We start from the raw sequence: 22,276 nt of genomic DNA on the forward strand, positions 1-22,276 counted from the left end.
GGATGTACTCCTCCCTCTCCTCCCCGCCAACTTAGGTTCCTGCCTGGGGAAGACGTGAGAACGCACACTACAATGAGGACAGAGCAGGGCCAGCTTGAGGGGAATGCATAGTAGGGCAGTGCAGGAGGTGGGGAGGGGGGAGGGGAGGTGGGGAGTGGGAGGGGGTTAGGGAGGTGGGGAGTGGGAGGCGAGGTGGGGAGTGGGAGAGGGGTGGGGAGGGGAGGTAGGGAGGGGGAGGGGAGGTGGGGAGTGGGAGGCGAGGTGGGGAGTGGGAGGGGGGTGGGGAGGGGAGGTAGGGAGGGGAGGTGGGGAGTGGGAGGGGGTGGGGAGGGGAGGTAGGGAGGGGAGGTGGGGAGTGGGAGGGGAGGTGGGGAGTGGGAGGGGAGGTGTGGAGTGGGAGGGGAGGTGGGGAGTGGGGAGGGGAGGTGGGGAGTGGGAGGGGAGGTGGGGAGTGGGGAGGTGGGGAGTGGGGAGGGAGGTGGGGAGTGGGAGGGGAGGTAGGGATTGGGGAGGGGAGGTGGGGAGTGGGAGGGGGGCTGGGGAGTGAGAGGTAATTTTTACATGTGGGTAGGGGTAAAGGGGTATGCTCCCAACATTTGAATGGGCAGACTGGTTTCCTACAAACTGAACCATGGACAGAACAAGCTGAAGTTGAGAAGACACTCAGAAATTCATCTTTCCCAGATTCCTTGCATCCGGTCTTCTCACTTCCTTTTCGAAACACATTGGAGAAGAAGGTTTTAAAGAAAGGGACCTTTCTCCTCCAATGAGGAGGCGAGGAGACAGGATGCGTTGGGGGAGATGGCGTAAAGAAGAACAGAGAGAGTCGGACAGTATTTACCATCTGTTGGAAGGGATGATGAGGGACTCGGTCTTCTTCATCTTGCCAGTAGGGGGCAGCTTCTCCAGGAAGGTGTCCATATTGTCCATCTCCAACTCTGTAGTTGGGGTCACTGCCTCTGGTTGCTCCTCCTGCTGGGACGGAGCAAAGACAGGGACAATGTATTGTATTGGGGATGTGATGTCTGTTTGTACACTGTATACCTTGGAGCATGTTGATATTTCTAAACTGACTGGGTCTTTAATTGCCCCTGAGGGGGTGATATTTCTAAACTGACTGGGTCTTTAATTGCCCCTGAGGGGGTGATATTTCTAAACTGACTGGGTCTTTAATTGCCCCTGAGGGGGTGATATTTCTAAACTGACTGGGTCTTTAATTGCCCCCGAGGGGGTGATATTTCTAAACTGACTGGGTCTTTAATTGCCCCCGAGGGGGTGATATTTCTAAACTGACTGGGTCTTTAATTGCCCCTGAGGGGGTGATATTTCTAAACTGACTGGGTCTTTAATTGCCCCTGAGGGGGTGATATTTCTAAACTGACTGAGTCTTTAATTGCCCCTGAGGGACTAAATAAAGTTGTATTGAAATTAATTTAAATGAAAACAGAGACCAGCGTTTTCTAGGATAACATAATACCTACATATGAGCCCTTCTCTGAGACACTGTCCACCTGGAACGTGGCCTCGCTGCTCCCAGTCTGGTCTGGTTCCACCTGGAGGGAGAACAGAGGGACAACAATGGAGGAGAATAGTCACCACTTATTACTGATTGGGTTTACTGACCGGGCTGTGTGGTTCTCTGTTACTGACCAGGCTGGGTGGTTCTGTCTGTTACTGACCGGGCTGTGTGGTTCTGTGTTACGGACCAGGCTGGGTGGTTCTGTGTTACTGACCGGGCTGGGTGGTTCTGTCTGTTACTGACCGGGCTGGGTGGTTCTGTCTGTTACTGACCGGGCTGGGTGGTTCTGTGTTATTGACCGGGCTGGGTGGTTCTGTGTTACTAACCGGGCTGGGTGGTTCTGTCTGTTACTGACCGGGCTGGGTGGTTCTTGTTATTGACCGGGCTGGGTGGTTCTGTGTTATTGACCGGGCTGGGTGGTTCTGTGTTACTGACCGGGCTGGGTGGTTCTGTGTTACTAACCGGGCTGGTGTGGATGCCGATCTCTGTCTGAGAACTGGAGAGAGAAAGGCCCTCGAAATATGGCCTGCAATAACAGAAATGGTGTCTTTAATAAACACAAGTGAAAACATCATAAATGTATAAAACAAATGTTTAAATGCTGTAAAAGTAACAGTTGGAGCTGATTTAAAAAAGCACCATACAAATCTGAGTGATAGCAACCGATAGTACACAGGCATGTACACTACATGACCAAAAGTATGTGGACACCTGCTCGTCGAATATCTCATTCCAAAATCATAGGCATTAATATGGAGTTGGTCCCCCCCTTCGCTGCTATAACAGCCTCCACTCTTCTGGGAAGGCTTTCCTCTAGATGATGGAACATTGCTGCTATAACAGCCTCCACTCTTCTGGGAAGGCTTTCCACTAGATGTTGGAACATTGCTGCTATAACAGCCTCCACTCTTCTGGGAAGGCTTTCCACTAGATGTTGGAACATTGCTGCTATAACAGCCTCCACTCTTCTGGGAAGGCTTTCCACTAGATGTTGGAACATTGCTGCTATAACAGCCTCCACTCTTCTGGGAAGGCTTTCCACTAGATGTTGGAACATTTCCGCGGGGACTTGCTTCCCATACAGCCACACGGTATTAGTGAGGTCGGGCACTGATGTTGGACCAATTAGGCCTGGCTCATGGTTGCTGTTCTAATTCATCCTAAAGGTGTTCGATGGAGTTGAGGTCAGGGCTCTGTGCAGGCCAGTCAAGTTCTTCCACACCGATCTCAACAAACCATTTTTGTACAGACCTCACTTTGTGCACGGTGGCATTGTCATGCTGAAACAGGAAAAGGCCTTCCCCAAACTGTTGCCACAAAGTTGGAAGCACAGAATTGTCTAGAATGTCATTGTATGCTGTAGTGTTAACATTTCCCTTCACTGGAACTAAGGGGCCTGAACCATGAAAAACAGCCCCAGACCAATATTCCTCCTCCACCAAACTTTACAGTTGGCACTATGCATTCAGGCAGGTAGCGTTCTCCTGGTATCCGCCAAACCCAGATTAATACGTCGGACTGCCAGATGGTGAAGAGTGATTCATCAACCCAGAGAACAAGTTTTCACTGCTCCAGAGTCCAATGGAGGTGAGCTTTACACCACTCCAGCCCAATGCTTGGCATTGCACATGGTGATCTTAGGCTTGTGTGCGGCTGCTCTGCCATGGAAATCCATTACATGAAGCTCCTGATGAACCGTTATTGTGCTGACGTTGCTTCCAGAGGCAGTTTTGTACTTGGTAGTAAGTGTTGCAACCGTGGACAGATTTTTACGCGCTTTAGGATTTCGGCGGTCTCGTTCTGTGAGCTTGTGTGGCCTACCACTTCCCGTCTGAGCCGTTGTTGCTCCTGGACATTTCCACTTCACAATAACAGCACTTATAGTTGACCGGGGCAGTTCTAGCAGGGCAGAAATTTGACAAACTGACTTGTTAGAAAGGTGGCATCCTATGACGGTGCCAAGTCACTGAGCTCTTCAGTAAGGCCATTCTACTGCCAATATTTGACTATGGAGATTGCATGGCGGTGTGTTCGATTTTATACACTTCTCAGCAACAAATGTGGCTGAAATAGCCGAATCCACTAATTTTAAGGGGTGTCCACATACTTTTGTATATAGTGTAAGTACAAACTGAAAACGAGTCCGACTTACTTGAGCTTGGGTTTTGGGGTGCTGAGGACACTGTCGTCATCGTCTAGTTCTGGTCCACTGTCACTGGGGTTCTCAAACTCCAGACTCTCGAGGTCCAGATCCTCCTCTACCTCTGGAGGGGGTTCTGCCGGGTCCTGCTCCGAGTCCAACACCTGGAACATTCAGAGAGACACACGCAGAGAGAGAGACAGGTGGGAGGGAGAACGAGAGAGAGAGAGAGAACGAGAGAGAGAGAGAGAACGAGAGAGACAGAGAGAACGAGAGAGACAGAGAGAACGAGAGAGACAGAGAGAGAGAGAGAGAGACAGGTGGGAGACAGAGCGAGAGAGACAGAGAGAGACAGGTGGGAGACAGAGCGAGAGAGACAGAGCGAGAGACAGAGAGAGAGAGACAGAGAGACAGACAGACAGGTGGGGAGGGAGAGACAGGTGGGGAGGGAGGGAGAGAGAGAGAGACAGGTGGGGAGGGAGGGAGAGAGAGAGACAGGTGGGGAGGGAGAGAGAGAGACAGAGCGAGAGACAGAGAGAGAGAGACAGAGAGAGAGAGACAGACAGACAGGTGGGGAGGGAGGGAGAGACAGGTGGGGAGGGAGAGAGAGAGAGACAGGTGGGGAGGGAGGGAGAGAGAGAGACAGGTGGGGAGGGAGAGAGAGAGAGACAGGTGGGGAGGGAGAGAGAGAGAGTGAGAGAGAGAGAGAGAGAGAGAGAGAGAGAGAGAGAGAGAGAGAGAGAGAGAGAGGGCATACAAGAGAACAGATGTTTACCAGTTGCATGAACCCACAGAGAAAAGGCCATTTAAAAAAGGACCTGAGAAGTGTTGAGTAATATGGACAGATGTAACGTTTAGTTACCTCGTCTGAGACTCTAAACCTCTTCAGCAGAGCCACAACTCTCTGTTTAAAGTTCTGCTGCTAAAACGCAACAGGACACAGAAACAACTACAAGTCAGCCCCATCACAACAACAACAACAACCTGTCAGTCACCAGGGGTGTGTTCACTAGGAACCACAGTACTGAACCTCATGAACCACACTACTGATCCACACCGAAGCAAACGGAATGAAACTATGGAACGCCGTTTGGGTCTTTGCGTGTCAAAAAAAAAGAAGCTTGTTTGACCAATCAGGACCTGAATATGACTCACGCACGTCACATCATAATTTAACGCGGTCATTATTTTTTTTCACGTAGTTATTACACATAGATTATAATATCAATCGTATGTCACAACGATTCATCGGATACGTGAAGTTGCCTCTCGCACCTACAGTGCTGGTCATAAAACAAGCTCGCTAAGCTGATGGATAACAAACTATGTTCTTCCCCAAACACATTGCAAAACGACATCATCTGTTTCAGCTAGCTAACTATTTGGCTTGGTGTCATCTAAAATCGGATACGTAAGGCTGCCTCTCGGTGCGAACTTTACGTGCTGGTCATAAAACATAGCAAAACGACATCTGTTTCAGTAGCTAGGCGTCATCTAAAATAACCCTAATTTATAAGAAAGTTCTTAGTTGATTAATGGTGGTGGGACCCATCTGTGTGAATCTAGCCACAATAGTGGACTTTGCGGTTTGCCTTCAAAATAAAAGTACGTCGTTGACAGTGATGCAAATTCATACAAATAGTAGAATGATGCCTTAATTGAATAGATTGATTAAATTGTGCTAAACGAGGTTGAAATGTCGTTATATAAAATCAACAAAAGACAATAATTTGTTCATTTGACATAAATCTGTTGAAATCACACTGGATGTATTATATATACTTATTTCACTGTACGGCCTTACCTATGGATTGTGGATCAATGACATGGGGTATCAGTCTCCTCAGTGACACCCAGAGAACATTAGCATCGTAGCTCTTATTACGGGACTCTGAAACAACTGTGAATTGAGCCACATTTATTGTCAAACTGTGTGTATTGAACACTATTCCTGAGGGAAAAAAACAATACTGTGTGGATGTTTGAGTCTGACATTGGGGAAAAAAATATCTTGGGTATTGAGTAGACTGATACCCCATTTCATTGATCCCCAATCCTTAGGTAAAGCTGTACAGTGTAATATGAATGTCAATACACACAATAGGCTGACTGGGGGAGGTGATTTCACACAGTCACAGTCCCGCGATAAGAGCTACAACGCTAATATTTGCGTAAACTCTTCACCAGTTGTGTTCTGTGGGTGTCACCGAGTAGACTGATTTCATTGCTTCACATTCCAACCTTGTTTCACATTATCTAGTCTAAATATGGCACGATTCCACCAATTGTAACCTTCTGCGTCACTTTCAAAGAGGTACTTTTATTTTGAAGGCAATTCGCAAATTCCTCTATTGTGCCTAATCCTTATTGTGGCTAGCTTTACAACACATAACCCGGTCCGGTAGCGACTCACTAGCCAGATGAAGCTAGCTGGTTGCTTATAACGTTAGCTTTGAGTAACAAGGTTAATTAAGGATCGGACTCATATTTTCAAATTTCGCCTAAAATGCCATACCCAAATCTAACTGCCCGTAGCTCAGGCCCTGAAGCAAGGTTATGTATATTTTTGGTACCATTTGAAAGGAAACACTTTGAAGTTTGTGGAAATGTGAAATTAATATAGGAGAATATAACACATTAGAAAACATGCATTTTTTTGGTTTCATCATCTTTGAGAAAGGCCAATATATGACTTAGGAATCTAGGTGCAATTTAGATTTTGGCCACTAGATGACAGCAGTGTATGTGCAAAGTGTTACACTGATCCAATGAACCATTGCATTTCTGTTCAAAATGTTGTATCAAGACTGCCCAAATGTGCCTAAATTGGTTTATTAATACATTTTCAAGTTCATAACTGTGCACCTTCCTCAAACAATAGCATGCTATTATTTCACTGTAATGGCGACTGTAAATTGAACAGTGTAGTTAGATGAACAAGAATTTAAGCTTTATGCCAATATCAGATATGTCTATGTCCTGGGAAATGTTCTTATTACTTACAACCTCATGCTAATCGCATTAGCCTTCGTTAGCTCAACCATCCCGTATAGGTTTTAACCTCTTACCTCCACCCGACACGCAGGCGTCCCATCTAGACATCTGGAAATGCAAATGCTCTACGCTAAATGCTAATAGTATTAGTTAAAACTCAAACGTTCATTAAAATACACATGCAGGGTACTGAATTAAAGCTACACTCGTTGTGAATCCAGCCAACAAGTCAGATTTTTAAAATGCTTTTCGGCGAAGGCATGAGAAGCTATTATTTGATAGCATGCAACACCCCTAAAGACCCGCAGGGGACGTAAACAAAATAATTAGCATAGTCGGCGCTACACAAAATGCAGAAATAAAATATAAAACATTCATTACCTTTGACCATCTTCTTTGTTGGCACTCCTAGATGTCCCATAAACATCACTATTGGGTCTTTTTTCCGATTAAATCGGTCCATATATAGCCTAGATATCGATCTATGAAGACTGTGTGATCAAGGAAAAAAATAGCGTTTTATAACGTAACGTCATTTTTTTAAATTAAAAAAGTCGACGATAAACTTTCACAAAACACTTCGAAATACTTTTGTAATGCAACTTTAGGTATTAGTAAACGTTAATAATCGATCAAATTGATCACGAGGCAATGTATATTCTATAGCTGTACGTTTTGAAATAATGTCCGGGTAAATCTCAACCAAAATATCCGGTCGGAGACCGGAAGAAAGGCGCTACCTTGTGCCCGTTTGACCAAGAAACAAATCGTAGGCAAATGACAAGACTGTTGACATCGTGTGGAAGCTGTAGGTATTGCAAACTCGGCTCCAGGTATTGTGGTTTCTATTCAACAACACGTTCAAGTGGCGCATTGATATATTTTCCAGTTTGCAGTGCTCAGATTTTCCTGCGCTTTTCGATGAAACGCACGTTCTGTTATAGTCACAGCCGTGATTTAACCAGTTTTAGATACGTCTGAGTGTTTTCTATCCACACATACTAATCATATGCATATACTATATTCCTGGCATGAGTAGCAGGGCGCTGAAATGTTGCGCGATTTTTAACAGAATGTTCGAAAAAGTAGGGGGTAGGATCAACAGGTTAAGTAGCTGGCTAGCTATTTATTTTCATGAACTGAAGATCAATTTCAATAGGCGAACAACAAGTGGTTACCTAGCTAATACTTACTCACAAGGATTCCTTAATCACTGTTAATAATAATGAAAAATGACTGCAGTTTCTACCGGTCATTGTTTTCAGGCTGGTTGTATTGGTGCTAGCTAGGAACAAAGCTAAAGCTAGCTAGCCCAGAAGTTGAGGTTGAACAAATGATGCTTTATTACCAACGCGGTATTGTCAACACATCGTTCGTGGCCCGGTGACGTGTATCTTTTTTTGACACGCAAAGACCCAAATTAAAAACAGGGACGGGACCCTACCTGAATTTGTCCAATAGATATACAGTACAAAAAACAAAAAAACAATGCTAAATGTTTTGTTACAGTGTACACTAATGAATACACCCCAGTAGACGAAGCCCTAGAGCTCGACGATAGGCAACAAGCAACGTAAAGGAAAAGGAAGAAGTGCTGTCATTTCATCAGCATCTTAAGACAGAAAAACAACAACAACAACAACAACAACAACAACAACAACAACAACAACACTGCTGAGACATTGTGAATTATACTTTCACAGTAAAAACCTATATCAACTTTAGCTTGCGCTGGGCATAGCATGATGACCACACACATACGAGGGTTTCCTTCCTGCCCGTCTCTTACCCTGGTGATTGAAGCAGTTCTTACGATGGACCTTCTCTGCTTCTTAGGCTTCCTCACCTCATACTCATCATCCTCCAGGTCCTGAAGAAACACTCAGACAGACAGAGACACAGGCAGGTTATCAACCAAATGCAGTAGAAATACACACTCCAGGTATGAATGTCTTCAGTGAGGAGGACAGTGTAAGGGGACAGAGGAGTCTTTTCTAAATGTCTTCAGTGAGGAGGACAGTGTAAGGGGACAGAGGAGTCTTTTCTAAATGTCTTCATAGAGGACAGTGTAAGGGGACAGAGGAGTCCTTTCTAAATGTCTTCATAGAGGACAGTGTAAGGGGACAGAGGAGTCCTTTCTAAATGTCTCCAGTGAGGAGGACAGTGTAAGGGGACAGAGGAGTCCTTTCTAAATGTCTCCAGTGAGGAGGACAGTTTAAGGGGACAGAGGAGTCCTTTCTAAATGTCTTCATAGAGGACTGAGTAGAGGACAGTGTAAGGGGACAGAGGAGTCCTTTCTAAATGTCTTCATAGAGGACTGAGTAGAGGACAGTGTAAGGGGACAGTATTATATTTGTACTGACCTGACCCTGAGCAGCGTCGTCGCTGGCCTCCTGCTCTGAAGAGAAACTCTCATACTCCTCCTCCGAGTAGTTATCTGGAGCACAACACACACACACACACACACGCACACGCACACGCACACGCACACGCACACGCACACGCACACACGCACACACACGCACACACGCACACACGCACACACACACACACACACAATACACACACACACACCACCATTAACCTACTGCTGCTGAACTGAAGAATATCACATCACAGGCTACCAGGGCTGTCAAATTATTCATCAGCTTTCAGATTTCACATGCAGTAGTGTGGTACATGTGGTTCAGTAGTGTGGTACATGTGGTTCAGTAGTGTGGTACATGTGGTTCAGTAGTGTGGTACCTGAGGTTCAGTAGTGTGGTTCAGTAGTGTGGTTCAGTAGTGTGGTTCAGTAGTGTGGTTCATGAGGTTCAGTAGTGTGGTTCAGTAGTGTGGTTCATGAGGTTCAGTAGTGTGGTTCAGTAGTGTGGTTCAGTAGTGTGGTTCATATGGTTCAGTAGTGTGGTTCAGTAGTGTGGTGCAGTAGTGTGGTTCAGTAGTGTGGTTCAGTAGTGTGGTTCATGTGGTTCAGTAGTGTGGTTCAGTAGTGTGGTTCAGTAGTGTGGTTCATGTGGTTCAGTAGTGTGGTTCAGTAGTGTGGTTCATATGGTTCAGTAGTGTGGTTCAGTAGTGTGGTTCATGAGGTTCAGTAGTGTGGTTCATGAGGTTCAGTAGTGTGGTTCAGTAGTGTGGTTCATATGGTTCAGTAGTGTGGTTCATGAGGTTCAGTAGTGTGGTTAAATATAATAATAATATATGCCATTTAGCAGACGCTTTTATCCAAAGCGTCTTACAGTCATGTGTGCATACATTCTACGTATGGGTGGTCCCGGGGATCGAACCCACTACCCTGGCGTTACAAGCGCCATGCTCTACCAACTGAGCTACACAGGACCATGGTTCATATGGTTCAGTAGTGTGGTTCAGTAGTGTGGTTCAGTAGTGTGGTTCAGTAGTGTGGCTCAGTAGTGTGGTACATGAGGTTCAGTACTGAGGTACAGTACCAGTCAAAAGTTTGGACACACCTACTCATTCAAGGGTTTTTCTTTATTTTGACTGTTTTCTTCTTTGTATAATAACTAGAACTATGAAATAACACATATGGAATCATGTAGTAACCAAAAAGGTGTTAAATATCAAAATATATTTTATATTTGAGATTCTTCAAAATAGCCACCCTTTGCCTTGATGACAGCTTTGCACACTCTTGGCATTCTCTCAACCAGCTTCATGAGGTAGTCACCTGGAATGGTGACACCTCAACAGGTGTGCCTAGTTAAATTAACTTTTTAGGTATTTCTTTCCGTCTTAATGCGTTTCAGTCAATCAGTTGTGTTGTAACAAGGTAGGGGTGGTATGCAGAAGACGGCCCTATTTGGTGAAAGACCAAGTCCATATTACGCCGAGAACAGCTCAAAATAAGCAAAGAGAAACGACATTCCATCATTACTTTAAGACATGAAGGTCAGTCCATCATTACTTTAAGACATGAAGGTCAGTCCATCATTACTTTAAGACATGAAGGACAGTCCATCATTACTTTAAGACATCCATCATTACTTTAAGACATGAAGGTCAGTCCATCATTACTTTAAGACATGAAGGTCAGTCCATCATTACTTTAAGACATGAAGGTCAGTCCATCATTACTTTAAGACATGAAGGTCAGTCCATCATTACTTTAAGACATGAAGGACAGTCCATCATTACTTTAAGACATGAAGGTCAGTCCATCATTACTTTAAGACATGAAGGTCAGTCCATCATTACTTTAAGACATGAAGGTCAGTCCATCATTACTTTAAGACATGAAGGTCAGTTAATCTGGAAAATTTCAAGAACTTTGAACGTTTCGTTCTGGAGTCCTACTTCCTTTACAGCCATGTCTCAAAGCTAACTTGGGCTGAGCAGTACTGAGTTAAACCGTACCTGAGTTAACCCGTACTAAAGCAGAGCCTTGCTGTGTCACAGCGTACCCGAGTTAACCCGTACTAAAGCAGAGCCTTGCTGTGTCACAGCGTACCTGAGTTAACCCGTACTAAAGCAGAGCCTTGCTGTGTCACAGCGTACCTGAGTTAACCCGTACCTGAGTTAACCCGTACTAAAGCAGAGCCTCGATGTGTCACAGCGTACCTGAGTTAACCCCGTACCTGAGTAGAAACCTACCTGAATATTTGATCATTGTTCCCCCCTGCAGAGCAGCCTCTTCGTGGTCTATGAGCTCACTGACTTCAACTTAGCCTCCGTTCTCCTCTACATGCCTGGCTGGCTGAAGGACGGCTGATTATGATGGGATCATGCTGTTAACCCAGACTGGTGTCCTAACAACTTGGGAGTCTGAAAGCCATGCCTCAGAGCTAACCTACGTCGAACCGAGCCATCCTGTGCTGAAACATACCTGAGCATTTGATCTTGGTTCCCTCCTGCAGAGCGGCCTCCTCGTAGTCTATGGGCTGACTGGACAGTGAGAAGATCCAGATATCTGCTACTTTACCCAGCATCTCCTTCTGGTTACTGCACAGAGACAGAACCTGGCCCCCCTCCGTAGGGTGCTGCATCACCTGGTGGGGGCAGAGAGATGGAGGAGGGAGAGAGATGACAGAATTTTAATTTGACTTTTTAATTTTACCTTTATTTAACCAGGCAAGTCAGTTAAGAACATATTCTTATTTTCAATGACGGCCTGGGAACAGTGGGTTAACTGCCTGTTCAGGGGCAGAACGACAGATTTGTACCTTGTCAGCTCGGGGGTTTGAACTCGCAACCTTCCGGTTACTAGTCCAACCACTAGGCTACGCTGCCGCCCCAGAAGAAGAGAGAGACAGGGAGGGGGGATGAGGGAAGGAGATGGAGGGAAGGAAGGAAGAGGAGAGAAGAGAGAGAAGGTGGTAGGGGTGGGAAGGAGAAGGGGTGAGAGGGAGGTGCGGGGGAGAGAAGGAGAGAGGGAGGTGGGGGGAGGGAAAGAGAAGGAGAGAGGGAGGTGGGGGAGGGAGGGAAAGAGAGAGGGGGATGTGGGGAGGGAAAGAGAAGAAGAGAGAGGGAGGTGCGAGGGAGGAAAGGAGAGAGGGAAGTGTGGGGGAGGAAAGAGGGAGGGAGGAAGGGAAGGCGAAGGAAAGAGAGAGGGAGGGAGGGAGGTGTGGGGGAGGGAAGGAGGGAGAAGGAGAGAGAGGGAGGTGTGGGGGAGGGAAGGAGAAGGAGAGAGAGGGGGAGGTGTGGGGGAAGGAAGGAGAGAGAGGAAGGTGGGGGGAGGGAAGGAGAAAGAGAGAGGGAGGTGCAGGGGAAGGAAGGAGAGAGAGGGGGAGGTGTGGGGGAAGGAAGGAGAGAGAGGAAGGTGGGGGGAGGGAAGGAGAAGGAGAGAGAGGGGGAGGTGTGGTGGAAGGAGAAGGAGAGAGTGGGAGGTGTGGTGGAAGGAAGGAGAGAGAGGGAGGTGTGGTGGAAGGAAGGAGAGAGAGGAAGGTGGGGGAGGGAAGGAGAAGGAGAGAGGGAGGTGTGGTGGAAGGAAGGAGAGAGAGGAAGGTGGGGGAGGGAAGGAGAAGGAGAGAGGGGAGGTATGGTGGAAGGAAGGGAGAGGGAAGGTGGGGGAGGGAAGGAGAAGGAGAGGGGAGGTGCAGGGGAAGGAAGGAGAGAGAGGGGGAGGTGTGGGGGAAGGAAGGAAGGAGAGAGAGGAAGGTGGGGGGAGGGAAGGAGAAGGAGAGAGGGAGGTGCAGGGGAAGGAAGGAGAGAGGGATGTGGGGGGAGGAAAGGAGAAGGACAGAGAGGGAGGTGGGGAAGGGAAGGTGAGAGGGAGGTGGGAGAAGAAGGAGAGAGAGGGAGGGCTAGATGAATACATTGCTGAGAGAACCACCATTTTAATGAAAGTATCTTTCCAGTTATCAGATCATCTGTCTCTCTCTGCTGTTGCAATCTTCAAAGTCCCAAAAGTAACTATTCTATTTCTGTTAAATTCCAACAAACATGTTCCTGAGAATAATCTCTCTCTCCCTCCCTCTCCCTCCCTCTGTTATCAGATCATCTGTCTCTCTCTGCTGTTGCAATCCTCAAAGTCCCAAAAGTAACTATTCTATTTCTGTTCAATTCTAACAAACATGTTCCTGAGAATAATATCACTCACTCACTCACTCACTCACTCACTCACTATCTCTCTATCTATCTCTCGCACCCTCCATCTATCTCTCGCACCCTCCATCTATCTCTCGCACCCTCCATCTATCTCTCGCACCCTCCATCTATCTCTCGCACCCTCCATCTATCTATCTCTATCTCTCGCACCCTCCATCTATCTCTCGCACCCTCCATCTATCTCTCGCACCCTCCATCTATCTCTCGCACCCTCCATCTATCTCTCGCACCCTCCATCTATCTCTCGCACCCTCCATCTATCTCTCGCACCCTCCATCTATCTCTCGCACCCTCCATCTATCTCTCGCACCCTCTATCTATCTCTCGCACCCTCTATCTATCTCTCGCACCCTCTATCTATCTCTCGCACCCTCTATCTATCTCTCGCACCCTCTATCTATCTCTCGCACCCTCTATCTATCTCTCGCACCCTCCATCTATCTATCCATCTATCTCTCTCACCCTCCATCTATCTCTCTCACCCTCCATCTATCTCTCTCACCCTCCATATCTATCTCTCTCACCCTCTATCTATCTCTCTCACTCTCTATCTATCTCTCTCACCCTCTATCTATCTATCTCTATCTATCTATCTCTCTCACCCTCTATCTATCTATCTCTCTCTATCTATCTCACCCTCTATCTATCTATCTCTCTCTATCTATCTATCTCATCTATCTATCTATCTCACCCTCTATCTATCTATCTATCTATCTCTATCTCACCCTCTATCTATCTATCTCACTCTATCTATCTATCTCACCCTCTATCTATCTATCTCACCCTCTATCTATCTATCTCACCCTCTATCTATCTATCTCACCCTCTATCTATCTCTCTCACCCTCTATCTATCCCATCTCACCCCATCTCTCACCCATCTCTCACCCATCTCTCACCCATCTCTCACCCATCTCTCACTCACTCACTCACTCACTCACTCACTCACTCACTCACTCACTCACTCACTCACTCACTCACTCACTCACTCTGTCTGTCTGTCTATCCATCTCTCTCTATGTACAGACAGGGCCCGGAGAGGGAGTCTTCCTCCTCTCAGCTCTATGTGTGCCTGTTATTAAAACAGACAGAGTCTCGCAGGCCCCTGGGACCTGGGTCAAAACAGAGACGGTCTGTAACGTAACAGCTCAACTGTAGTCTCGCAGGCCCCTGGGACCTGGGTTAAAACAGACAGAGAGTCTCGCAGGCCCCTGGGACCTGGGTTAAAACAGACAGAGAGTCTCGCAGGCCCCTGGGACCTGGGTCAAAACAGAGACTGTCTGTAACGTAACAGGGTTTGGGTTTAAGACAGAGCCACACATTGCCTTCATGCAGCTGTGTGGCTTTCTGCTGTTCAGACAGACTGTTAAGCTGAGCGTTTGGAGTTATCTACAGAGGGACAGGATGGGGTCGTCAGAGTCTGCGGTCTCCGTTCCTGAGGAGAGGCGGGAGAAAGGCTTCTGAGGATAATGAAGTGTCCCCCATGTTGAAATCGGGGGTGGGAACTGTGGATATGTCTTCGTCCGTTAGTGCGTTAGTCACACGTGATATCTCAGACAGCGCTGGCCCTATTTGAACGAAACTTGGGTGAACGATGCGTCTTGCCATAAGAGATCCGCCATTTACAAAATTACACCGATTGGCCAGATGGTGGCGCTATAACAAGAGATTGAAAAAAAAAAATGCTAACTTTGTAAGGTCGCACTCCTCATCCCGTTTGTCATGAAATCAGGTACGTTAGGTCCCTCTGCCTGAAGGACCCCTTGAGAGCCGCCATTTTGATGTTAAACACATTAAAAACGTTACTCTTCTGGTGTGGAATGACCGATCTGCACTAAACTTGATATGTGGACATCGATGGACAAAGGTCTCTCAACGCAATATTTTCCAGACTAGTTTCTAACATAACACAGCCAATACAATTACGTGGGCGTGGTCTGGAACATAAATGAATGCTGCAAACCAGTCGAGGATATTCGTATCGAAAAAACAAAATTTGGTCCACATGTTGCTAACACTGTCAAAACTCAACATGTGCAAGAACATTCATATCGACCACACGGTGGCGCTATACCGGTCACATGTTTAATATCGCTTGATCTGTTTGACTAAGAGCGATGAAATTCGGCACACGTGCTCAGGGATAAGAGATGTGATTTCGTAAAGACACCACCGGCCCAATTTTAACGAAACTTGGGTGAACGATGCGTCTTGCCAGAAGAGATCCGTCTTTTACAAAATGACACCGAATGGCCCAAGTGGGGGCCTGCATCATCGTTGGGGGGAAGACATGCTAACTGTTGTTTTGTTCATAAATGCACCACAGTACAGAAACAACATGGACGACATCTGTGTATTGAGACCTTCAAAAATAAGGTCCTACAGACAGGGTCTTCCCTCATTATGTTCCTACCTCAACCATATCGATGGTTCCTACCTCAGCTATATCGATGGTTCCTACCTCAGCTATATCGATGGTTCCTACAGCCAGGGTCTTCCCTCATTATGTTCCTACCTCAGCCATATCGATGGTTCCTACCTCAGCCATATCGATGGTTCCTACCTCAGCCATATCGATGGTTCCTACCTCAACCATATCGATGGTTCCTACAGCCAGGGTCTTCCCTCATTATGTTCCTACCTCAGCCATATCGATGGTTCCTACAGCCAGGGTCTTCCCTCATTATGTTCCTACCTCAGCCATATCGATGGTTCCTACAGCCAGGGTCTTCCCTCATTATGTTCCTACCTCAGCCATATCGATGGTTCCTACAGGCAGGGTCTTCCCTCATTATGTTCCTACCTCAGCCATATCGCTGGTTCCTACAGCCAGGCTCTTCCCTCATTATGTTCCTACCTCAGTTATATCGATGGTTCCTACAGCCAGGGTCTTCCCTCATTATGTTCCTACCTCAGCCAGGCGTGTTCCTGCCGTACCTACAGCCAGGGTCTTCCCTCATTATGTTCCTACCTCAGCCATATCCATGGTTCCTACAGCCAGGGTCTTCCCTCATTATGTTCCTACCTCAGCCATATCGATGGTTCCTACCTCAGCCATATCGATGGTTCCTACAGCCAGGGTCTTGTATCCCAGGATAGTCCTGTTCTTGTATCTCTTCCTCCTCTGCAGCAGGATCTGGAGCTTGTTACCCTCACTCTTCAGGAAGTGAGGGTACTGAGGATGGATGAAAGACAAGAAAATAGAAGAGAGAGGAATCACAGTTTATAACAACATCGACCTTAAGTGGAAAACATGGGACGCAGGAGAGTTAATGATTTCTCAATACGCCATTTTTCAAGCCTTCATCCCATTGTCTTCCAAACAGGTGGCGTCACTACCGTGCGCCCATAGTTCCTCGACCACAGAGTTGTTGCGCAATCTGACTTGATATACAATATAATGACCTTGTGTTTTCTTTACCTGCAGTGAGAAGGTGAGAGCCAGGTCAGTCTCCACTGAGCCACTAGGGGGCAGCACTATCTCATGGGACCTCAGGATCCTCTTGGAACCCTTGGGAAAGGAATCACACATCACCAGACTGTTTGTCAGTCAATACAGCCATTGACACCATTCATGTAATGCAAAACATTTGCTAAGCTCCAACAGTCAACCAGCAGGTAACAAGCTAATGTACAGGAAGTGAAGTCAACCAGCAGGTAACAAGCTAATGTACAGGAAGTGAAGTCAACCAGCAGGTAACAAGCTAATGTACAGGAAGTGAAGTCAACCAGCAGGTAACAAGCTAATGTACAGGAAGTGAAGTCAACCAGCAGGTAACAAGCTAATGTACAGGAAGTGAAGTCAACCAGCAGGTAACAAGCTAATGTACAGGAAGTGAAGTCAAACAGCAGGTAACAAGCTAATGTACAGGAAGTGAAGTCAACCAGCAGGTAACAAGCTAATGTACAGGAAGTGAAGTCAACCAGCAGGTAACAAGCTAATGTACAGGAAGTGAAGTCAACCAGCAGGTAACAAGCTAATGTACAGGAAGTGAAGTCAACCAGCAGGTAACAAGCTAATGTACAGGAAGTGAAGTCAACCAGCAGGTAACAAGCTAATGTACAGGAAGTGAAGTCAACCAGCAGGTAACAAGCTAATGTACAGGAAGTGAAGTCAACCAGCAGGTAACGAGCTAATGTACAGGAAGTGAAGTCAAACAGCAGGTAACAAGCTAATGTACAGGAAGTGAAGTCAACCAGCAGGTAACAAGCTAATGTACAGGAAGTGAAGTCAACCAGCAGGTAACAAGCTAATGTACAGGAAGTGAAGTCAACCAGCAGGTAACAAGCTAATGTACAGGAAGTGAAGTCAACCAGCAGGTAACAAGCTAATGTACAGGAAGTGAGGTCAACCAGCAGGTAACAAGCTAATGTACAGGAAGTGAGGTCAACCAGCAGATAACAAGCTAATGTACAGGAAGTGAAGTCAACCAGCAGGTAACAAGCAAATGTACAGGAAGTGAAGTCAACCAGCAGGTAACAAGCTAATGTACAGGAAGTGAAACAGGAACGCATCTGTCAGCTTGGATAACATTTGTCTTAGAGGATGTGTGTGACATTTATGCAGTCTACCTGGATTGTGTATGTGTGTGTGTGTGTGTGTGTAACTCATGTAGTCTTGATTCTCAGGTGTGTTCCTGCCGTACCTACAGCCAGGTGTGTTCCTGCCGTACCTACAGCCAGGTGTGTTCCTGCCGTACCTACAGCCAGGTGTGTTCCTGCCGTACCTACAGCCAGGTGTGTTCCTGCCGTACCTACAGCCAGGTGTGTTCCTGCCGTACCTACAGCCAGGTGTGTTCCTGCCGTACCTACAGCCAGGTGTGTTCCTGCCGTACCTACAGCCAGGTGTGTTCCTGCCTTACCTACAGCCAGGTGTGTTCCTGCCGTACCTACAGCCAGGTGTGTTCCTGCCGTACCTACAGCCAGGTGTGTTCCTGCCGTACCTACAGCCAGGTGTGTTCCTGCCGTACCTACAGCCAGGTGTGTTCCTGCCGTACCTACAGCCAGGTGTGTTCCTGCAGTACCTACAGCCAGGTGTGGTGTGAAAGGTCATATCTTTACCTGGATCTTGACAGCGATGACCACAGAGATGAGTTCCTTGTCCAGCTCCCTCAGGACCACCAACCTCTTCAGAGTCAGACTGCACAACCTGCACACAGAAGACAGATCGAGAACAATTAGGCCTAATTTAGACTCATGTACAAAACATTAAGGACACCTGCTCTTTCTTTGACAGACTGAATGATCAGGTGAATCCAGGTGAAAGATCCCTTATTGACGTCACCTGTTAAATCCACTTCAATCAGTGTAGATGAAGGGGAGGAGACATGTAGATGAAGGGGAGGAGACATGTAGATGAAGGGGAGGAGACAGGTGGTTAAAGAAGGATTTTTAAGCCTTGAGACAAATTGAGACATGGATTGTGTTCGTGTGCCATTCAGAGGGTGAATGGGGAAGACAACATATTGCAGTGCCTTTGACTGGGGTTTGGTAGTAGGTGCCAGGCGCACCGGTTTGTGTCAAGAACTGCAACGATGCTGGGTTTTTCACGCTCAACAGTTTCTCATGTGTATCAAGAATGGTCCACCCACCCAAAGAACATCCAAACAACTTGACACAACTGTGGGAAGCCTTGGAGTCGACATGGACCAGCATCCCTGTGGAACGCTTTCGACACCTCGTAGAGTCCGTTCCCAGACGAATTGAGGCTGTTCTGAGGGCCAAACGGGGTGCAACTCAATAATAAAAATATGTTCTTAATGTTTGGTATACCTAGTGTATACGCATACACACCTTGTTCATGTAAATAAACAAAAACAACCATCTCGAGTAAACAGATAATTCCCTGTATGCCCATAAACCAAGCGTTCATCAACTGTTTACCAACAACAACAACAACATGAATCAGACATCACAACCCAGCATTGAACCGACATCCTGAACAGATCTTATCGAAACCTTCAGACGTCACTCTGCTGTGTTTCCATCTTTCAGGAGTCACTCTGCTGTGTTTCCATCTTTCAGGAGTCACTCTGCTGTGTTTCCATCTTTTAGTAGTCACTCTGCTGTGTTTCCATCTTTTAGTAGTCACTCTGCTGTGTTTCCATCTTTTAGTAGTCACTCTGCTGTGTTTCCATCTTTCAGTAGTCACTCTGCTGTGTTTCCATCTTTTAGTAGTCACTCTGCTGTGTTTCCATCTTTTAGTAGTCACTCTGCTGTGTTTCCATCTTTTAGTAGTCACTCTGCTGTGTTTCCATCTTTTAGTAGTCACTCTGCTGTGTTTCCATCTTTCAGGAGTCACTCTGCTGTGTTTCCATCTTTTAGTAGTCACTCTGCTGTGTTTCCATCTTTTAGTAGTCACTCTGCTGTGTTTCCATCTTTTAGTAGTCACTCTGCTGTGTTTCCATCTTTCAGGAGTCACTCTGCTGTGTTTCCATCTTTTAGTAGTCACTCTGCTGTGTTTCCATCTTTTAGTAGTCACTCTGCTGTGTTTCCATCTTTCAGTAGTCACTCTGCTGTGTTTCCATCTTTCAGTAGTCACTCTGCTGTGTTTCCATCTTTTAGTAGTCACTCTGCTGTGTTTCCATCTTTCAGGAGTCACTCTGCTGTGTTTCCATCTTTCAGGAGTCACTCTGCTGTGTTTCCATCTTTTAGGAGTCACTCTGCTGTGTTTCCATCTTTCAGGAGTCACTCTGCTGTGTTTCCATCTTTCAGGAGTCACTCTGCTGTGTTTCCATCTTTCAGGAGTCACTCTGCTGTGTTTCCATCTTTCAGGAGTCACTCTGCTGTGTTTCCATCTTTTAGTAGTCACTCTGCTGTGTTTCCATCTTTCAGTAGTCACTCTGCTGTGTTTCCATCTTTCAGTAGTCACTCTGCTGTGTTTCCATCTTTTAGTAGTCACTCTGCTGTGTTTCCATCTTTTAGTAGTCACTCTGCTGTGTTTCCATCTTTCAGGAGTCACTCTGCTGTGTTTCCATCTTTCAGGAGTCACTCTGCTGTGTTTCCATCTTTTAGGAGTCACTCTGCTGTGTTTCCATCTTTCAGGAGTCACTCTGCTGTGTTTCCATCTTTCAGGAGTCACTCTGCTGTGTTTCCATCTTTCAGGAGTCACTCTGCTGTGTTTCCATCTTTTAGTAGTCACTCTGCTGTGTTTCCATCTTTCAGGAGTCACTATTCCCTATATAGTACACTACTTTAGACCAGGGCCCTATTTCCTATATAGTACACTACTTTAGACCAGGGCCCTATTCCCTATATAGTGTATAGTGCACTACTTTAGACCAGGGCCCTATTCCCTATATAGTGCACTACATTAGACCAGGGCCCTATTCCCTATATAGTACACTACTTTAGACCAGGGCCCTATTCCCTATATAGTGCACTACTTTAGACCAGAGCCCTATTCCCTATATAGTCCACTACTTTAGACCAGAGCCCTATTCCCTATATAGTGCACTACTTTAGACCAGAGCCCTATGGCACCCTAGTCCCTATATAGTGCACTACTTTAGACCAGAGCCCTATGGCACCCTCGTCCCTATATAGTGCACTACTTTAGACCACAGGACTCTGGGTGCCATTTGGGACTCACACTAAAAGGGGCGGTAGTTATCTTTGTAACAACTGGAGAAACATGTAATAAGGCCCTCAATGTTTGAACTCACTTCCTCGGAAAATAAATACTGTGTTTCTCTCTTTCTTTCTCTCTCTTTCTCTGTTTCTTTCTCTCTCTCTCTCTCTTTCTCTCTTTCTTTCTTTCTTTCTCTTTTTCTCTCTCTCTCTCTTTCTCTCCCTCTTTCTCTCTTTCTTTCTCTCTTTCTTTCTCTCTCTCTCTCTTTCTGTGTGGCTCTCTCTTCACTCTCTTCACTTGGTTCCCACAAGAGAAGCTGCTTGGGAAATCTGGCTTCTAGGGTGGCTAAATGGCAGTAGCCTTCCCAATATCCCAGGTTTGGAGTAGCCTGGAGAAATACAGTCTGTTTTGTGCTAACATTGCCACTCTTTTTTCATGTTTGGCAATGAAATGAAGTACAAGGAGTGGAATGTTAGTACAAAACAGGTTCTGGATTTTGGGGGTCTTGCAACCTGTTAAATAGCCTACGACACTGTGGAAAATAGTGTCTGTCTGTCTCCTAAACACCTGCCTGTCATGCGGTGTTCCTTCACCTCAACATGAACATGATTTTACTGAGTTACAGTTCATATAAGGAAATCAGTCCATTTAAATAAATTCATTAGATATATTATTGTAGGGAACTGGAACACGCTGTTGTACATGTCGCTCCAGAGCATCCCAAACATGCTCAATGGGTGACATGTCTGGTGAGTATGCAGGCCATGGAAGAACTGGGACATTTTCAGCTTCCATGAATTGTCTACAGATCCTTGCAATATGGTTCTGTGCATTATTATTATTATTTTTATTTTTTTAAACCTTTATTTAACCAGGCAAGTCAGTTAAGAACATATTCTTATTTTCAATGACGGCCTGGGAACAGTGGGTTAACTGCCTGTTCAGGGGCAGAACGACAGATTTGTACCTTGTCAGCTCGGGGGTTTGAACTCGCAACCTTCCAGTTACTAGTCCAACGCTCTAACCACTAGGCTACGCTTCATGCTGAAACATGAGGTGATGGCGGTGGATGAATGGCACGACAATGGGCCTCAGGATCTCGTCATGGTATCTGTTCATTCAAATTGCTATCGATAAAATCTAATTGTGTTTGTTGTTTGTAGCTTATGCTAGCCCATACCATAACCCCGTCGCCACATCTCCCATCGGGCACTCTGTTCACAACGTTGACATCAGCAAACCTCTCGCCCACATGACTCCATACACGCTGTCTGCCATCTGTCTGTTACAGTTCAAACCAGGATTCATCCGCGAAGAACACACTTCTCCAACGTGCCAGTGGCCATCGAAGGTGATCATTTCCCCACTGAAGTCGGTTACGACGCTGAACTGCAGTCGGGTCGAGACCCTAGTGAGGACAGATGAGCACACAGATGAGCTTCCCAGAGACGGTTCCTGACAGTTTGTGCAGAAATTATTTGGTTGTGCAAACA

General features: G+C 46.4%; 1 protein-coding gene across 4 annotated transcripts in view; it reads right to left on the minus strand.

The window, feature by feature from the left end:
• LOC124046790 (phosphofurin acidic cluster sorting protein 2-like) overlaps positions 1–22,276 on the minus strand; it is a 127,916-nt gene that overhangs the window by 9,243 nt on the left and 96,397 nt on the right. For 2 of the 4 annotated variants that reach the window (XM_046367541.1, XM_046367544.1), the window contains exons 2-13: positions 18,275–18,362; positions 16,635–16,724; positions 16,263–16,388; positions 11,494–11,656; positions 9,017–9,090; positions 8,443–8,523; positions 4,522–4,581; positions 3,672–3,823; positions 1,982–2,045; positions 1,482–1,553; positions 842–975; positions 1–43 (exon numbers count right to left, since the gene is read on the minus strand). The exon at positions 1–43 is cut by the window's left edge and continues 90 nt beyond it. In XM_046367541.1, the coding sequence (XP_046223497.1) occupies positions 1–43; positions 842–975; positions 1,482–1,553; positions 1,982–2,045; positions 3,672–3,823; positions 4,522–4,581; positions 8,443–8,523; positions 9,017–9,090; positions 11,494–11,656; positions 16,263–16,388; positions 16,635–16,724; positions 18,275–18,362 (1,147 nt within the window). The remainder of the gene's footprint in view (positions 44–841; positions 976–1,481; positions 1,554–1,981; positions 2,046–3,671; positions 3,824–4,521; positions 4,582–8,442; positions 8,524–9,016; positions 9,091–11,493; positions 11,657–16,262; positions 16,389–16,634; positions 16,725–18,274; positions 18,363–22,276) is intronic. The other 2 variants (XM_046367543.1, XM_046367542.1) reach the window with 2 other exon arrangements.

This window comes from Oncorhynchus gorbuscha, linkage group LG10 (genome assembly GCF_021184085.1).
Source record: "Oncorhynchus gorbuscha isolate QuinsamMale2020 ecotype Even-year linkage group LG10, OgorEven_v1.0, whole genome shotgun sequence".
Taxonomy (NCBI): Eukaryota; Metazoa; Chordata; class Actinopteri; order Salmoniformes; family Salmonidae; genus Oncorhynchus; species Oncorhynchus gorbuscha.